This window comes from Ostrea edulis, chromosome 7 (assembly GCF_947568905.1).
Source record: "Ostrea edulis chromosome 7, xbOstEdul1.1, whole genome shotgun sequence".
NCBI classification, from domain to species: domain Eukaryota; kingdom Metazoa; phylum Mollusca; class Bivalvia; order Ostreida; family Ostreidae; genus Ostrea; species Ostrea edulis.
The window spans coordinates 2,521,691-2,539,505 of NC_079170.1; the positions used below are offsets into that span (position 1 = coordinate 2,521,691).

Genomic DNA, 17,815 nt, shown 5'->3' on the forward strand with positions numbered 1-17,815 from the left:
GCTTTATTAGGTTGGAAAAGTATAGTAAATATTTGAAAATGGTATTGGTATATTACGACCGATCATACTCCCCGTTGAGGCCTCTTCGAAATGTGTCAAAAATTGAAGACCTACAGGTAATTGAAGACCTACGGAAGACTTACAAAAATATAGGCTATTTACATCAAAACTAATATGATTTTCTCATTAAGCATGTCTCAAATATCTAATATAAACAAAAAAGTTTGATAAAAATAAGTTTTAAAGTGTATTTTCAAAGCTGGGTAGGGGCAACTTTTTTTTCTCTTTTGACGACCTAGCGCAAGAACGATAACTCGTATAAATGTCATACTTGCAAATCAGCTGTTCAATTAATAATCATTTCTTGTATATTTTCTTTGTTAAAAGATGGAAAAATATTTCAAAATTGTATCTTAAAAAATAAAAGAAATGAATAACAATTGAACAGCTGCTTTGTAGATATATATTTACGTGCACTAGGTCGTCTAATAGAAAAAAAATGTTCCCCATACCGAGCTTTATAAATACACTTTAAAATTTATTTTTATCAAAATTGTTTGTGTTTATTTTATATTTGAGACATGCTTAATCAGAAAATCATATTAGTTTTGATGTATATAGCCCACGTTTTTGTAGGTCTTCTGTAAGTCTTCAATTACCCGTAGGTCTTCAATTAGGTATACACCATGTTGATTATTTCTGTGGGAATCTACCGGTGTGAGACGAGAAACGCACGTTCAGTTTTTTTTTTCGCTTTCAGACATAGATAATCACATCTACGGTGATTTACCGTATTTTGTTGAATATATTTAATACACATCTGTTGAGTCCCTATATGTCCGCCTGCTCAATATGTCCGCCTGCTCAATATGTCCGCCTTCGCTATATGTCCGCCCAATTTTGAACAAAACTGTCCTTATATGTCCGCCTGCACAATATGTCCGCCCACTTTTTTTTCAAAGTGTCACTATATGCCCGCCTACACAAAATAATGTCTTCCCTACTCTATAAGCGAACTATCACAATATGTCCATCCATATTTTTATGTATTATTTCATTGTCGTTGGGTAATATTTCTTCATAAAACAATTGTCAAAAACGAGTCTTCATTATACATGTATATGCATGTGAGCATGAATTAAGTTCGCTTTCAAAAAAATCGTCGCAATGTGTCCATTCTCGTGAAACCTTTATCAATATGAATATTTAATGGGGGTTTTTTTATACAGTGAAACTTCTCTAAACCGGCCGGCTCTCGGACCGGAAAAAACGGCCGGTTTAGAGGGATGACCGGTATACCGAGAATTTAGCAATTATAGACATTTTATCTCAATATTCACAAAGTAGGTACTGTTCACTTTGATCTGGTGATCTATGATCAATTATCGGTGGAGATCAAATTAGTCCGCTTGTACCTAAAGATAATTATGAATTACAAGAAATATTCTCGCTGAAATCATCTAATTTTAAACTGAAAATCTATAACAGGATACATAAAGAAAACACAGAGGCCTAGTATTGGAATTCCTCTTACCTATAAAAACTCTGTTTACATTCATCGCTTATGTCATTAACAATTTTGTTTAGACGTTTTTAAAAAGTACAGTAGTAAATGAAATTGTAATTTGAATATTTCTTTGGAATTTTAAGTCTAAGGAAACCAAGAAAATTAATCTATCTTTTAATAATTATCATTAACAGTCATGGGTTTGTTCTTTATTAACTACCACTTATATCCATACGAAAGTATGGCGAAGCAATATGGCGTTTAATACGGTATTCATTCAATAATTTCCTAACTGTTTTTTACATTTTGTACAGAATTTGGAAGGGTCTCTTGGATTAGCTAGGTGTCAATTAACACGCTTGACAGCACAGGTAAACAATAGAAATTGAAGAGGCCACTAGTGTTTTTCACACCTCCGATGGATAATTTCATACCTGGCCAGTGGGTCAGTCAATTTGCACACCTGGACGATCTTAATTAACCTTTGGCCAAGATTTTCTTGTCTTCAAAAAGTGGCCAGTATGTTAAGGGTAAATTACACATGCTTGTTAACAAATGTACTTTAAAAAGTGGCCGATGTCCGGTTTTCAGGGGTGGCCGGTTTTGTAAGACTTTCTTTGTAAGGAAATGTTAAGATTTCTGCCGGGACTTTGAAAATCGGCCGATATTCAGGGAGAACCGGTATTCTGAGGGGCCGGTTTGGAGAAGTTTCACTGTACATATAGGCGCTACTTCGAAAATACTATGAAACTTTATTTTAATAGCCACATATCGCGTTGTATGTAGTTCCGTTAGCGTGACAGTGTTTTGTTTTATGCTATTGTTAGATCAACGACATGATATTTTTGGCAGGACTGTTTTAAGGATTTTAATTACGTTTAACGGAATGTGTTTGTGTGTTAGCCTGACTATGCGTGACAATTTTAGTGCGATTACCTGCGTATTGTTTACAGTCACGTTAAACGACCGCATGTTGTGTATAGTTGCGTTAGCGTGACTATACGTGTTGTTTATAGTTGAGAAAAACCATGAAGTGTTGTGTGCAGTACCGTTAGCGTCGTGTTTACTTGAGTGGTTTATTTTTTACAATTACGTTAAAGCTTTGAATGTTGTGTGTAGTACCGATGGCGTGTTGTTTACCGTTATGTTAAACCATGGAGTGTTGTGTGTAGTTCCGTTAGCCTGTTGTTTACTAATTAGCGTTAATCGATGGGGCATTTTGTGTAGTACCGATAGCGTGCTGTTTACAATTACATTTAACTATAGAGTGGTGTGTGTAGTACCGTCGGTGTGTTCTTTACAGTGACATTGAACCATTGCGTGTTGAGTGTAGTACCGATAACGTGTTGTTTACAGTTACATTAAACCATAGACTGTTGTGTGTAGTACCGATAACGTGGTGTTTACAGTTACATTAAACCATAGAGTGTTGTGTGTAGTACCGTTAGCGTCTTGTTTAAAGGACACATCTCGTGTTTTCAAAGTATACAGAATTATATGCATTTTGTCTTCCTTATGCTTATAGAAATTAATTGCAATAGTTCGTTTGCTGAAGTATTGCGATAATTAGCCACAATACGGACTTAAATATAAGCCCCGATTTCAAAAAGCCTAGTTAATTAGATAGGTAGTCACGTGGTACAGTGACGTCATATGCGACCTTCGTCCATCAACTTGTTGTAAAAGTAGTGTTAGATATTTTTAAAAACTCGGGTTTTAGGGGCCTAATTTATTTACCATGGATAACATTTATTTCGATGTTGACAAATTTCCCGAGTCTTATATCTTTTAGCCACCAGTGCATACAAATAGCGACCCAAAAGTAGCGAGAAAAGCGAGTATGAAATCTGCATCAATTTGCGAGTAAATAATGTTTACATCGGATCACTGTCTAAACACAATTTGGTAATGCCATTTCTGTAAACAACTGTAATTAGCGGTGTTGCTTTTCTAAAATAAACAGTGCAACTATTATTAAATTTATTTTTGGAGAAGTTAGATAAGCCTAAATTATGATACGATTATGTATCATTGACAACTAGGCCTACTGTCACGGGTGCATTTCGAAAAAGAAAAAATAATAATGATAATCAAACTTATTGTGAAAATCACAATACTTTTAAATTATTTTATTAAAGCAATTTTATTAGGCCTAATCATTATTTTTGGTTATCAACACGTTGTTACTTTGGAAGTGGGAGCGCGGCGTGCTGTTGTTGTAAACACATACGCGTTCCTTAAAAAAATGTAAGCATTATAATTCAATTCAAAGTCGGGAAATATTATATTTTATTATTTATAACTGAAAGTTCAATTATCTTTTATCTTTAAATTTCTTTTTTAAAACTACCAGTTGGTAGACACTGCTAGCAAAGTTCTGCCTTTATGTTGTTGTTACGGGGTTGCAAACCGGTTCTAATGACCATACAGACCATCCGTGACAGGTTATGAGTTTATTGAAGAAATAAATCTATTTCTGACATGTAAATAGCAGCTCTGAAACATAATAAACAATTATAAGCATACACAATCACACACCACATAAAATATACAAATACTAGGGAAATAATTTCAATACAATGAACACAAAATTATTCGTCCATTATTTTGTGTAAAGTTTAAGAAAAATTATAAAATAACATTTAAATCTCAAAATGAGGCTCTTTACCCATAATGCATTTAAATATAATAAATCTTATCATTTATGACATTTATGCAAACTAAATGGTAAAGTACACATCGAACACACACAAAAGAAATTATATGACAAATACAAGTTAGACATCACAGAAATACATACAAAACAATGATCTTACCAGATATATGGTACCAGAGCCAAAATATCAAAAATAGGAAGATAACTGATTTTCAAGGAACCTGTATAAAATATTAATTCTATTTTACTCCTTTGTTAAATATAAAATAAAGTACATAATTTCATTTCTTTCATTCATTAACACATTCACACCAATAAATATGTTAAAATTCATTTTCTTACCTCAAGTCAGAAAAAAGATGTCAAAAGATATGCAAAGAAAACCACCCTTCAACACTCTGCTAGTGAATACAACTGACTATCTAAAAATCCAACAGAACTCACCAAACCCATGACATATAACCTTTGACACTAAGCCTAGCCAACCAAAATGAATTAAATAGACCATGAACAACAACTGCATGCATGGTTTAATCATAAGGAAAGCCATTAGGGTCATAATTACATTACTACATATCTAAATAGAGAAATATGGAAGACCATTATAGAATCCAATAAAAGTTTATGTTTTGCAACTTACATATTTTATTTACACTAAAAATAAAATAAATTATTGATATTAATTCACCCTACTACAAACTCCCCCTTGTACGAAAATGACTTCCATGTCATTCAAGGAGTCCGTTGCAAGAAAATAAACAAATTCAATGTTGCTGATATACCAACACATTTTATTCAGCATATATATTGAATTAAGTGATCTTCATCTTTGCTGAAATAAAGAATATCTTTATAAAGTAGAAGTCATGATACAATCAAGACCACGCTGCAAGCATAAATGCATGCAAATTCAAATTTGATTAAAATTGGTGCACTGAAATCAAAACTCAAATATCTGCAATATATACAGTTCAATCAGAAATAAAGTCACTTCAGAAATTTAAAACATGTTTCACAACAAATTCTGTAGTTTCTGGGGAAATTGATGCGTTTGAAGTTGTTTTCAAGAAATTCAATATAAAGTCTGATTTTTCTTGCCACTTCATTTTATCAGATATGTTTGACTTGGTAATGAAATCACCTGAAGACATCCAATTTGGTGCTTGCCTAACTCTAGATGATCTTCTAGGGAGAATAGGTACTGTTTCATCCTCATCTGTAGCATCAGCATCATCACCAAAATCCTCCATCACCTCATTTGCTTCTGAATCCCTCTCTTCGGACTCATCCAGCTGTTCGGAAGCGCTTCCTTCTTCATGGATTGGTTCCTGGATATCATTGTTTTCAATATTGGTTGAAATATTGCTCTCAGATTCCATAACCAAAATCCTGCTGTCATCAGAAATTGTACTGATATTGTCCTCATCTCTGTCACCTTGAGGTTTAAGACGTGGAGTCACTGGTGTTGATATGGAATGTCTCGCTCTAGGTCTTGGAACAGGTATTGGGCGTTCTGAAATAAATCCAATAGGATACATTAAATTTCGATGTAATGTACGCTTCTTACCCTCTCCATTTTGTTTCTGCACAACATACACTGGAACCTCTCGATTAGGCTGAGACAAGATAATATATGGCATGTCTTCCCAATTATTGGCTAGTTTGTGTTTGCCCTCAAAATGCACTGTCCGTACTAAGACTCTGTCTCCCACTTCTAATACCGCTCCTCGAGATTTCTGATCATATTTGTCTTTCTGTTTATTTCTCATCTTCTCGGCTTCTCGAAATGCTAAGTCATAGGCTTGCAATAATCTCTCCCTGAGTTCTTTGACATACTTGGTCTGAGGTTTCCTACTTTTTTCCTTAACTAGTCCAAAAGCTATATCTATTGGCAAATTTGGTTCCCTTCCAAACATCAAAAAGTATGGTGATTGACCAGTTGATTCATGTTTGATGCAGTTGTATGAATGAACTAATGTTGCTACATGAGACTTCCAGTTTAGTTTTTGATTTGGATCTAAAGTGCCTAACATGTTGAGTAAGTCCTATTAAATCTCTCAGCCATACCATTTCCCATTGGATGATAAGGTGTTGTTCTCGATTTTTGGGATCCAATTAATTTACAGAGTTCTTTAATTAAGTTGCTTTCGAAATTTGCTCCCTGGTCCGAATGTATGCGTTTTGGAATTCCATAGTGAACAATGAATTGGTTAAATAAAACATCTGCAGTGGTTTTTGCTGTTTGGTTCCTAGTAGGATAAGCCTGTGCATAACGAGTGAAGTGGTATGTAACTACCAATATATTTTGTTGTCCTCCCTTTGATTGTTCCAGAGATAGAAAATCAATGCAGATTAATTCTAATGGCTGGGTAGAAGTAATACTTACCAATGGTGCTCGGTCAGGTTGTGCCTTCCTCTTTATACATCTGTCGCAAGTTGTTATCCATTGCTCAATGTCCCTAGACATACCAGGCCAATAAAATCTTTCCTTTATCAGTGATGATGTTCGTTCCCTGCCAGGATGACCCATTTCATCATGTAATAGTTGTAATACCGTTGGTATTTTCACTGACGGCAAAATAAGTTGTTTCTTGATCTGATCTTGAAGAGTAACTTCTCTGTACAATATTCCATCTTCTATACTCAGACGATCGAACATTTTAAATAAAGGACTGCGTGGCATCTGACCTTTCTTTGGTTTATCTCCCGTGAGGACTCTTTCCATCCAGGGTCTAATATTACTATCTTGGAACTGAAGTGTTTTCCAGTCAACATCCATGCACACATCCATGTTTAGATCTATCTGCACTATGTCAGTTGTATTTCGACTGCCAAAACTTTCGATGCTAGCAATGTCCAGTTTCTTGCATATCGACTTAACAGATTCTTTAGATAATGGAATCCGAGACAAGGAATCGGCATCCTGATTGTTTGCTCCAGGCCTGTACCTGATGTCAAAATTGTAAGTCCCTAATGCTGCAAGCCATCTATGTCCTGTTGCGTCCAGAGTGGCAGATGTCAACACATAGGTTAGTGGATTGTTGTCTGTTAAAACTGTAAAAGAATTCCCATATACATAATCATGAAATTTGTCCACTACAGCCCACTTCAACGCCAAAAACTCAAGTTTATGGGCTGGGTAATTCTGTTCTGATTTCGACAATCCTCTGCTTGCAAATGCAATAACTTTTTTTAAACCGTCATGATCCTGGTAAAGCACTGCTCCTAAACCTTGTCCACTTGCATCTGTATGTAATTCAAAAGGTTTTGCAAAGTCTGGATAACTTAAAACTGGAGTTGATGAAAGTTTTGTTTTCAATATATCAAATGCTGTTTGTTGTCTTTCACCCCATTCCCAATCTTTAGCATGTTTCTTTTTCTTTTTCTTTGATGTACTTGGAAATAATTCTGTGAGAGGTTTGGACAACTGACTGAAGTTCTGAATGAATCGTCTGAAGTATCCCGCAAATCCAATAAATTTCCTTACCTCTTCTGCATTGGTTGGTATTGGCCAGCTTACAACTTTTGAAATCTTTTCTGGGTCTGTTTCTACACCTGATGCTGAAACGACATGTCCTACATATTTAACTTTTTTCTTGAAGAAAATACACTTTTTCGGAGAAAGTTTCAAATTTGCCTCTTTAATACGATCAAAGACGAACTGCAGTCTCTCTAAATGCTCTTGAAATGATGAAGAAAAGATGATCACATCATCAATGAAAATGCAACAAATTTTCAAATGTAAGTCTCCTAAAACGTTGGGTGCCATTTCTGTTACGGGGTTGCAAACCGGTTCTAATGACCACACAGACCATCCGTGACAGGTTATGAGTTTATTGAAGAAATAAATCTATTTCTGACATGTAAATAGCAGCTCTGAAACATAATAAACAATTATAAGCATACACAATCACACACCACATAAAATATACAAATACTAGGGAAATAATTTCAATACAATGAACACAAAATTATTCGTCCATTATTTTGTGTAAAGTTTAAGAAAAATTATAAAATAACATTTAAATCTCAAAATGAGGCTCTTTACCCATAATGCATTTAAATATAATAAATCTTATCATTTATGACATTTATGCAAACTAAATGGTAAAGTACACATCGAACACACACAAAAGAAATTATATGACAAATACAAGTTAGACATCACAGAAATACATACAAAACAATGATCTTACCAGATATATGGTACCAGAGCCAAAATATCAAAAATAGGAAGATAACTGATTTTCAAGGAACCTGTATAAAATATTAATTCTATTTTACTCCTTTGTTAAATATAAAATAAAGTACATAATTTCATTTCTTTCATTCATTAACACATTCACACCAATAAATATGTTAAAATTCATTTTCTTACCTCAAGTCAGAAAAAAGATGTCAAAAGATATGCAAAGAAAACCACCCTTCAACACTCTGCTAGTGAATACAACTGACTATCTAAAAATCCAACAGAACTCACCAAACCCATGACATATAACCTTTGACACTAAGCCTAGCCAACCAAAATGAATTAAATAGACCATGAACAACAACTGCATGTATGGTTTAATCATAAGGAAAGCCATTAAGGACATAATTACATTACTACATATCTAAATAGAGAAATATGGAAGACCATTATAGAATCCAATAAAAGTTTATGTTTTGCAACTTACATATTTTATTTACACTAAAAATAAAATAAATTATTGATATTAATTCACCCTACTACATTGTTACAAGGTGAAGGTCAGATGGTGCGAGTGTGTATTGAATTCGAGAGCAGAACAGAAAGCATATGCCGTAGGCCTATATGTAACAGTGCGTAGCTTCGATAGAACCATTTTCTCGCAGTTTATCTACGTATTTGTCCAAGCGCTTGTTTGAAAAAGTACAGGGACAAATTCTACTGGGTTTTTTTTTATGGCAAAGTCGTTGTGCCGACAAAAAATATTCACGTCTTGTCCCTCAAACCTTCCTTCGAAAATTGAAAAAAAAACACAGTCCAAATCTTCTCTACTGACAGCAAGTACACCCTTAAACGGCACAAAACACCCCAATGCAGTGTTATTTACAAACTGTTAATGTGATAATTGTTTGTTTGTCAATTAAATCTAATCTGTTTATGAAATGACTATCAACTGTTTTCAAATCTTCTCGCTCGAGGTCGCATATGACGTCACAGATAATGGCGCGTAAAATATCGAAGAAAATATGCATATCGCAAGATTTGAATTTCATCGCTTTCAAACTCGAAAACTACGCAAAGTGTTTCATTTAAAACACATGTAAAGTAGTTTTAGGCATGAAATGAATTAATTTTGCTGAAAAAATTAAAAAGTTTAAAAACATGCGATGTGTCCTTTAATTGAGTTCTGTGTGTAGTACCGTTAGCATGTTTTTACAGTTACGATAAACCGTGGAGTGTTGTGTGTAGTACCGTTAGCGTGTTGTTTACTGAGCAGCGTTAAACCATGGGGCATTTTGTGTAGTACCGATAACGTGCTGTGTACAATATTACATTAAACCATTGAGTGTTGTGTGTAGCACCGTTAGCGTAAAGTTTACAGTTACGGGAAAACATTGTTGAGTTCAATCGTTTGAGCTTGACTTCATGTTCTTGTTAGACCAACGGTGACTTGAGTATAGGTGCGTCAGCGTAAGTTTGTGTTTGTTATAATTCAATCTTTGTTAAACCAGCGACGTGTTATTTGTAGCTGCGTTTGCACAAATTCGTGTTGGATATCATTTCATGTTATTGTACGGTCGACGACATTTTGTGTGTACGTAGTTGCTTAATTGATTTTATCTTATACTAAGACCAACGATGTGTTATTGCGTCTGCGTGACTTAAAGATGGTTATTAAAGTGCGTTATTGCTAGTACGAGGACGTGTTGGGTGTAATTTGTTGCGTAGATCTGACTGTGTGTTGGTTAGAATGTAATGTTATTATTAGACCAACGACATGTTATTAGATTGGGTTCGTTTGTTTATCATTTGTGTTTCCTAACGTAAATAATGAGAAAATATGGCATATGATAACACTACGTTAATTTAAAATGCGCGAATATGGGACATAATAATGTTGTGTTTTCTCGCATAGGCCTAGATAATGAGAAACTTGAAGCGTGGGGCGTTGTTATGTCGTGTTGTGTTGTCTAACGCAAATAATAAGAAACATGAAATATGAGGCGTTGTTTTGTCACATAATAACGCAATGTTTACTTGAATGAGTGATCCAACCGTGTTATGTTTAATTAAGAAATAAGGTATCATTTAAAAATATTTATCGGGATATAAATACGGGTTGGTCACGTGATCAAATTCCATAAAGCCCGAAGGGCTTTATGGAAAATTTGATCATGTACCAACCCGTATTTATATCCTGATAAATATTTTAAAATGATACCTTATTACTTATATTTACATTTTTGGTCGGTAACATTGCTGAATTGTGTTAACAACACGTTTCCATACATTTCAAATTGTTGACGTCCACAACAAAGCGTCATAGATGTTCAAAATGACGACAACACAAAACAAAGTTCTATAAAATGAAGAACTATTTTATTATTAAGTATTATTTATTATTAATATTATTAAGACGCTAGAAAGCAAGTATATCAACATATACTTATACATTAACTCGGGAGTATATAATGGAAAACTCTTCCATATGTCTAATTTTAGGGGGTGGGGGAATTATGATTTAAACGGGGATGCGCTGTGTTACACTTAGAGTTGTGATGCGCTTTGACTTTTGAAAAGTGAAGACGTTGAAGACCGACTTTGAAAGATATTCTGTGGATATTACGGAGTTAACAGAAGACTGAGATGGAGGAACATGAAGAACAGGGCGGCAGTCGTCAGGTGTAGGCAAATCATTTATAGACAGGACAGAGGACGCAGCTCAGATGAATCTCCGGAAAGAACTGAACATCGCAGAGAATGTGGAACTGCACGAAGGTAAGGGACGGTTTGGATTTGGATATGTAATTGTTGATAAACATGAGCTCACTGAACGCTTCTTTTGACTCGATACTTTTTTGTAATAGGTTTTTAACGACGCCTCGCTTCGATGTCCGGACATAAACTTGCTGCTGTGGCACGGAAGCAGTGTGGTGTGTAGGTCTTAATGCACTTTGACGACTTATCGGCCATACATCCTGTGAATGACCTTTTTGCTAAAGCCTAATGTCATCGTCTAGCAGTAGGTACAATTCCGCATCACCGATGACCAGGGTGAAGTTGTAGCAGACGAAATTTTAGACATACATTAGGCCTAGTAGGCTAGTAACTAAAGACATTGTTTACAGTTATGCTTTTATCAATTATTGATGAAAGTCCACTGCTTGGAATACAAATAAAACCGTAAATACATTTTGTGGTGTTGATTTCATCTATTGAAAGATTTCTGTAGTAAGTGAGAGCGATTGCTAGATGTGTATTGCCTTAGTAAAAGTAGTACCTGTTACCTACTTTTAACAAATGTTCATACGCACAGCCGTGACCTCTGTTGACCCCGTAGTAGATTTATCCAGAAATAAATACGTATTGTTCGTATTAGTGTTATGTAGGAGAAAACAGTTGCAAATGTAAATATAAACTTTTAAAAAGTGTGAGGGGTTGTTATGTCATAGAATAACGCAATGTTTTCTCTGATAGCGATGCACCCATGTTGTGTTCCCTAACGTTAGTAATAAGAAACGAAGTGTGGGGTGTTGTTATGTCATGAATAACGCGATGCTTACTTGACTGAATGTGTGATATTTTGCTACGCGAGTGTATGAGCTAGTAATGTAACTTTGTTGTGTTCTCTCGCGTAAATCTGAAGACCCCCTTGAATTGTGGGGTGTTATGCCGTAGAATAACGCAATTATTAATTGTGATTATAATTTTCTGCGCATGTGTATGAGCTAGTGCGTCCATGTTGTGTTAGTTAACGTAAATAATAAGATTAAACTTAAGTGTGCGGCGTTGGAATAACGGTATGTTAACTCGATTTCGTGAGTGTATGACGTAACATTGTTGTGTTTTCTTACGTGAATACATAAAATGAGATACTTGATTAGTAAAGCGTTATTATGTTCCCCAAACGAAGTTTGGGAACATATTGTTTTTACTCTGTTTCTTATTATTAGGGTCTTCCGAGCTTCCTTCGGAAGACCCTTCTGTTATTCTACTGTTTCTTATTATTATTTTATTTTTTTCCCCGCTTTTTTTTGTACAGGCGATTTCTCGGAAACCTTTTATCTGATTATTATGAAACTTTCAGTGTAGATACATTGCATTAAGACCTAAAAACGGTGTTTTCAAATTTTTGATATGTACCTCCGTTTACGAGTTATTGCCCTTTAATTGAATTTCGGGGGGGGGGTCTTTTGTCCAGCAGAAATCTCAGGAACTACAAATGATATCAGCAAGAAAATTGGAGAAAATGTAGATAAGGTATTGTAGTTGTGCAGGAAGTTAAAATTATTGGCTAAACTTTTTAACTTCAGAAGCTATGTGATGGCAAATTTTGAGAATTTTTTCCCCATAGAATTTTGTTGCTTTTTGTGTAATAGAGCTGCTAGAGCCAGAAAAGCTTACTTTGCCTTGAAGCGTAAACTACCTTTTGGCTCTGATCTCTCACCAAACTTGTGGTTAAAACTATATGAATCAATTATTGTCCCAATTTTAACATACTCCTCAGAAATTTGGATCTCTGACTTTAATGCAAACCCCAATAATTTTGATAAAACTCCTTTTGAAAAAATTCAGAATTTTATCTTGAAAAACATCTTAGGTGTACATAATAAAGCATCAAACTTGGCAACAAAAATGGAATTAGGTGTTCTCCCTATTCATGCCAAAATATACCAGCTTGCTATTAAATACTATTCTAGATTGGAAAATTTAGCAAAATCTAATGATAATCACAATGTTTTACTAAGGAATGCTTACTTGGAAGATGTACACTTGGCTAGTGAAAATAAAAAATGCTGGCAAACTTGTATAAAATCAATACAAAAGATGTTAAATGTTAACGTTGACACTGCATGTAAAATGTTTATTCCTAAACTTAAAAAAATCTTTGAAAATAAATTCTTTTCTGAACTTCAACATATTAACAACACTCAAAGTGGTAAGCTCTCATTTTATAGTACATTATTCAACCATGATGTTATGAAACTAGAAATCCAACCATATTTATGTCTTCCACTTCCTAAGAATTTAGTTTCTTATCTTACCAAATTAAGAATAAGTGCACATAAGTTGTATGTAGAAACAGGTCGATATTGTAATCCTGTCATTCCTAGAGAAAATAGATTTTGTTTTCATTGTCAAACTATTGTTGAAGATGAAAAACATTTTTTACTTGATTGTCCTGTGTATGAACATATTAGAAAAATGCATTCAAAACTACTAGATATTAATACCTTATTTTGTTTACTAAATCCACATAACCTTGTATCTACAAAACAAACCTGTCTATACATCAGAGACTGTTTTAATGTTAGAAATAAGTTTTCAACAGTTTGATATTTTGTAATGTATCAATATATATGTGTATCTATGTATGGCTAACAACACATTCCTATATAATGTGCTTTAGTGCCAATAAAGAATTGAATTGAATTGAATTGTAATATCTTTTAAGATGGTATTAATTTGGTAAGACATATAGAACAAAAGTTGTGTGTAATTACAAGAGCTTTCGAATGAAATCAAGAAAAAGGGGCTGGCCCCTATATTTAGGGGTCAGCAGCTCATAAAACGTGTTTTTTTAATACTTAAAAATGTTGACATATATCGAAAAAGTTTGAATGAAATAATCTTTAGGATATCAAATCTTGTCATTTGGTATGATAAGAAACAAGCTTTGTGATATATTTATTTCTATTTCATAAAAGAAATGTGTGAGAATCGTACAGGAACAAGTTGTCTGTACAAACCCGCCAAGCTGTTTCGGGGCCTCATGCTTGTGTAGTGCTTAGATAGTTGATTTAGATACATTGTTTTGATTCGACTTCTCTTTTTTAATTTATTTAAATAATTAACAAAATGCAATGTTTTTACACGATGAACTGTTAAACATCATGTATGTATGTATGTTATCAGTGCAGAGCAAGTCTTAGCCTGGTTCCCGAGGCCTTCCGATGTGCAAGCACGAAGGCCAGGCACTCACTGTCGAATGGATTCTTCCACTGATCAAAATCCAATATGGCGGACTCAATGGTAAGTAATGGGAATGTACGTAAATGAGCGTATCATGGCTTAATTAGCTGTGTCACTTTCGATTTTATGTCATTAATTGCCAGAGACAGACCTTAGGAAATATATAATACTTGGTTTTCCATGTGACACGCTTGTTTGATATAGTCTTATCCCTTTGTTTTCAAGCAAGTATAGGTGATTCGTCAACTCGCATATTTTTCACGTGTGTTAAATTAAATCTAACCGTGTCACTTCGTTTTTTCTACTATTGTTGGGTTGCATAGAGTTGCTGGTGAAGATATAGACTGAGTTTTATAGATGACACGCACCAGTTTTCCTATTTCGAACCGGCAATTTCAGATCGAATTTCCTCCACTCATTTTGACTGGTTATCCTTGTAAAGCAGTATAAATATTATTGCAACTGCTAGCTGTTTATGAGTCTCCCTTGCATGTTGTAAATAATTGATATTAAGCAAGGCATAACATTTTATCCTAGAAAGATAGAAGTTACACCTACATGCACTAATTGTGTAAACACATACAATGTGAAAATGGACAATAAAGTTTTAATTTGGCCTTATGATTGATTGACTGTATATTGTTTAACGTCCCTCTCGAGAATATTTCACTCATATGGACCCAAGAACTTCCATCCAATGATTTTCAGGACCTATTATGTTGCAATATTATGCTAGTTCAGTTTTTAATATGTAAGTTAGTCATTATTTGTTTCTCTATTTCTTAAAATTCATTCATATTCAAGGGTCACCATCAATTGCTTGTATTTAGACCTATACTTGATACTTTGGTCTTTTCAGCAGTAAGGGTCAGATCGTTCTTAATTAATTGTGTCACACTTGTGAAACAAGATTTCAGTTTATAATCTTATTCAATGATCACTCTTTTCTCACAATATGCAATCAGGTACAGAGGACCTATTCTGACCCAGATAATCACTGGGTTACAAAGACATTTCTTTGAACTAGTTTTAAAGGTATTTCACATACAGAAATGCTAGATTTATTTAAATTTCAGAAAATTAGACTTTCTTCTTGAACAAGGAATATATTCAATTCAAATGCTTTATTGATGACTACCAAACATGAGGCATACATTATATATACTTGTATATATATATATATATATATATATATATATATATATATATACATATATCACACAAACCAGTATCAACTGTACAGAATAATGAAATATTTACTCTCCAAGGCTACCAGTTCTTAATGTATGCCAACATGGTGTAATGGTGCACACTTTCGTATCTGTACGATGGAGGAACAGGTTCGATTCCTGTTGTTGGCTTTCCTTTGAAAGAACTAGTAGAGATCTTCCATTGTTTAAGAATACGACAATATCATAGCATTTAATGTCAAAGGCACACACTTGCGCAGAAAACATGTTTACTAATGAAATAGCTAAATTTCATTTACACTAATTATTTGCATAGAAAAGGTTTTTAACAGAAGAGGGTTGTGATCAAGCATTTCTTGTGCAACACATTCCAATCTGAAAGTTAGCAAAATTCCTCATAAGTGTTATCCCCAAGTAACTGAAACATGTCTGTGTTATATATTTTGAAGGTTCTTTAATCTCCACATGAAACAATGCCAAATCTCCTTTTTAAGGTCTTTCTAGTCACGTATTTCTCATGTCATAATGTGGAATGAATTGTTACTCCTCCTACTGCTAGCTAACTTTTTGATATGAGAACTGACACTCTCAAACTTCCTCCATGAGTCTTTCTCAAAAAGCTCACCTCTGATCTAAAAATTATAAACAATGTCACAAACATCAGTATAATCAGTAAAGATTTGTATCAGGAATAGTAGTAAATACACAATGCACATACATCATAAATATTAATTATGTCATAATTTTATCATAGATAAATAATGAAACAAGTCTGTAATTTTTGTAGAAGATGAACAACCAACTGTGAATTTTGAATGTCAATATATTTCCCTTTTCTTCTAAAGTTTTATATTCATGCAGGTTTTACTGACACAAACAAGAGGGGGGGAATGCTGATGTCTGCTTGTATGCATGCCACATTTGTCACTTCCACTCAGAAATTTCTCATTTTCAATAAAGTCATCTGAAGATCTGGCCTCTCCTTTTTAAAAGGATCTGCATGATGCACCCGAAATAAAACAAGGTAGGTCAGTTCATTATATACAAAAAAAATCATGCATTTGTCACTATTGTGTTTTATCAATCCAGAAAATGTCAGTATTGAATTTAATCAATTTGGGATTGAATTTCTTCCACTAACAAAGGGAACATATTTTAGAATATGATAAACTTCTTAACTCACCTTTAGATGCCAGAAATAATTGTTTTTATTATTGCTATAAGAGGTGGGAAACTTGAAATAACAGACTGTAACAAATTGATTTAGTTGTTAACCTGTTCTGGAAGTCTGTAATTCTTTATTCAAGTTGGATGTCAATTCCTTCCAATATGAATTAGTGTGGAGGAGGATGGGTCCTTGAATACCCCTTTAGCAATTCTTTCTCCATCTCTTTCCATCTGGAGTCTGTAGACTACATGCTAAAATAAAGAGATCAATCTGGTTATCTTTCTTTTCTTTTTTCCACAAAACTATATTAAGAATCATTAATTTGGTACACAAGTACCACTAGACAAAATTTTCAATACAGTGAGAGGAACATAAATGCAAAACTTTGTTTTGGGGAATGAATGAGGGTTTCTCCAGATGGTGATCTTCTACATTTTTTTCTTTGAAGCTTTAGCAGGTGTGAATTTAGTATCAAATCCAAGCAGTACCAACGAGTTTGTGCAAAAGCATAACAATGAATGTTACTATAGCGCCATATCATGTACTTCAAATTATGTAAAATTTGTTTTTGTTGTTAGATACAGAATTCCTGGCTACTACATAAGATTTTTAAATTGAAGTGTATGAACTCAGTTCTCTCATAAAGAAGACAAAGAATTTGAGTTACAAACAAATGCAAAATATAATGCTAACACAAATATAGAATACCTCAATGTATAACATTTGGCAATATATAAAAACTGTGGGCCGACCTACAAATATAATTTTGGACAAGCGGGACTGTGAGTCAGAGAGGAATAGTAACTGTTGACAATGAAATTGTTAGTGATCCCCTCTGAAATCTGCAGAATATTCACAGTAAACCAAAGTAACAACAGAAACTTTAAATCATGCCTATTGGATCAAGCATAAAGTTGGCAGGTCAACATAAGAATTAAATAATTGACACTGTCAGAGACCATGATACTGATTTATAAAATGCATAAATAGCCTTATCTCCTACACAAGCAATATATACATCTTATTATACCTGTTGACATGGTTTTTCATATTCATGAAGCATTATATATGAGGGTGTTTTTTCACCCACTATCATATGTTTCTTCTTTCCATATGTATGGAAAATTATCTG

The 17,815-nt window shown here is 34.0% G+C and overlaps 1 protein-coding gene and 2 long non-coding RNA genes across 3 annotated transcripts; all 3 read right to left on the reverse strand.

Annotated features, from left to right (window-relative positions):
• Positions 1 to 3,945: 3,945 nt before the first annotated feature.
• LOC130047641 (uncharacterized) lies at positions 3,946 to 5,899 on the reverse strand. Its single transcript, XM_056143021.1, has 2 exons — positions 4,506 to 5,899; positions 3,946 to 4,384 (listed from the first exon to the last, which is right to left on the reverse strand). Exon 1 carries the CDS (start codon positions 5,801 to 5,803, stop codon positions 5,156 to 5,158), a length of 648 nt encoding a protein of 215 aa, XP_055998996.1. The 5' UTR covers positions 5,804 to 5,899; the 3' UTR covers positions 3,946 to 4,384; positions 4,506 to 5,155.
• A 2,082-nt stretch (positions 5,900 to 7,981) lies between these two features.
• LOC130047647 (uncharacterized) lies at positions 7,982 to 8,707 on the reverse strand. The gene is made up of 2 exons (XR_008796470.1): positions 8,542 to 8,707; positions 7,982 to 8,420 (listed from the first exon to the last, which is right to left on the reverse strand). It is a non-coding gene; the product is annotated as an uncharacterized LOC130047647 (long non-coding RNA).
• Positions 8,708 to 15,497: 6,790 nt separating this feature from the next.
• LOC130047648 (uncharacterized) lies at positions 15,498 to 17,636 on the reverse strand. The gene is made up of 3 exons (XR_008796472.1): positions 16,791 to 17,636; positions 16,388 to 16,511; positions 15,498 to 16,147 (listed from the first exon to the last, which is right to left on the reverse strand). It is a non-coding gene; the product is annotated as an uncharacterized LOC130047648 (long non-coding RNA).
• Between the last annotated feature and the right edge of the window lie 179 nt (positions 17,637 to 17,815).

What these genes read in the sequence shown, in the direction of transcription:
- LOC130047641 (XM_056143021.1), bottom strand. Translation starts at nt 5,803, where the DNA reads ATGCCATATATTATCTTGTCTCAGCCTAATCGAGAGGTTCCAGTGTAT.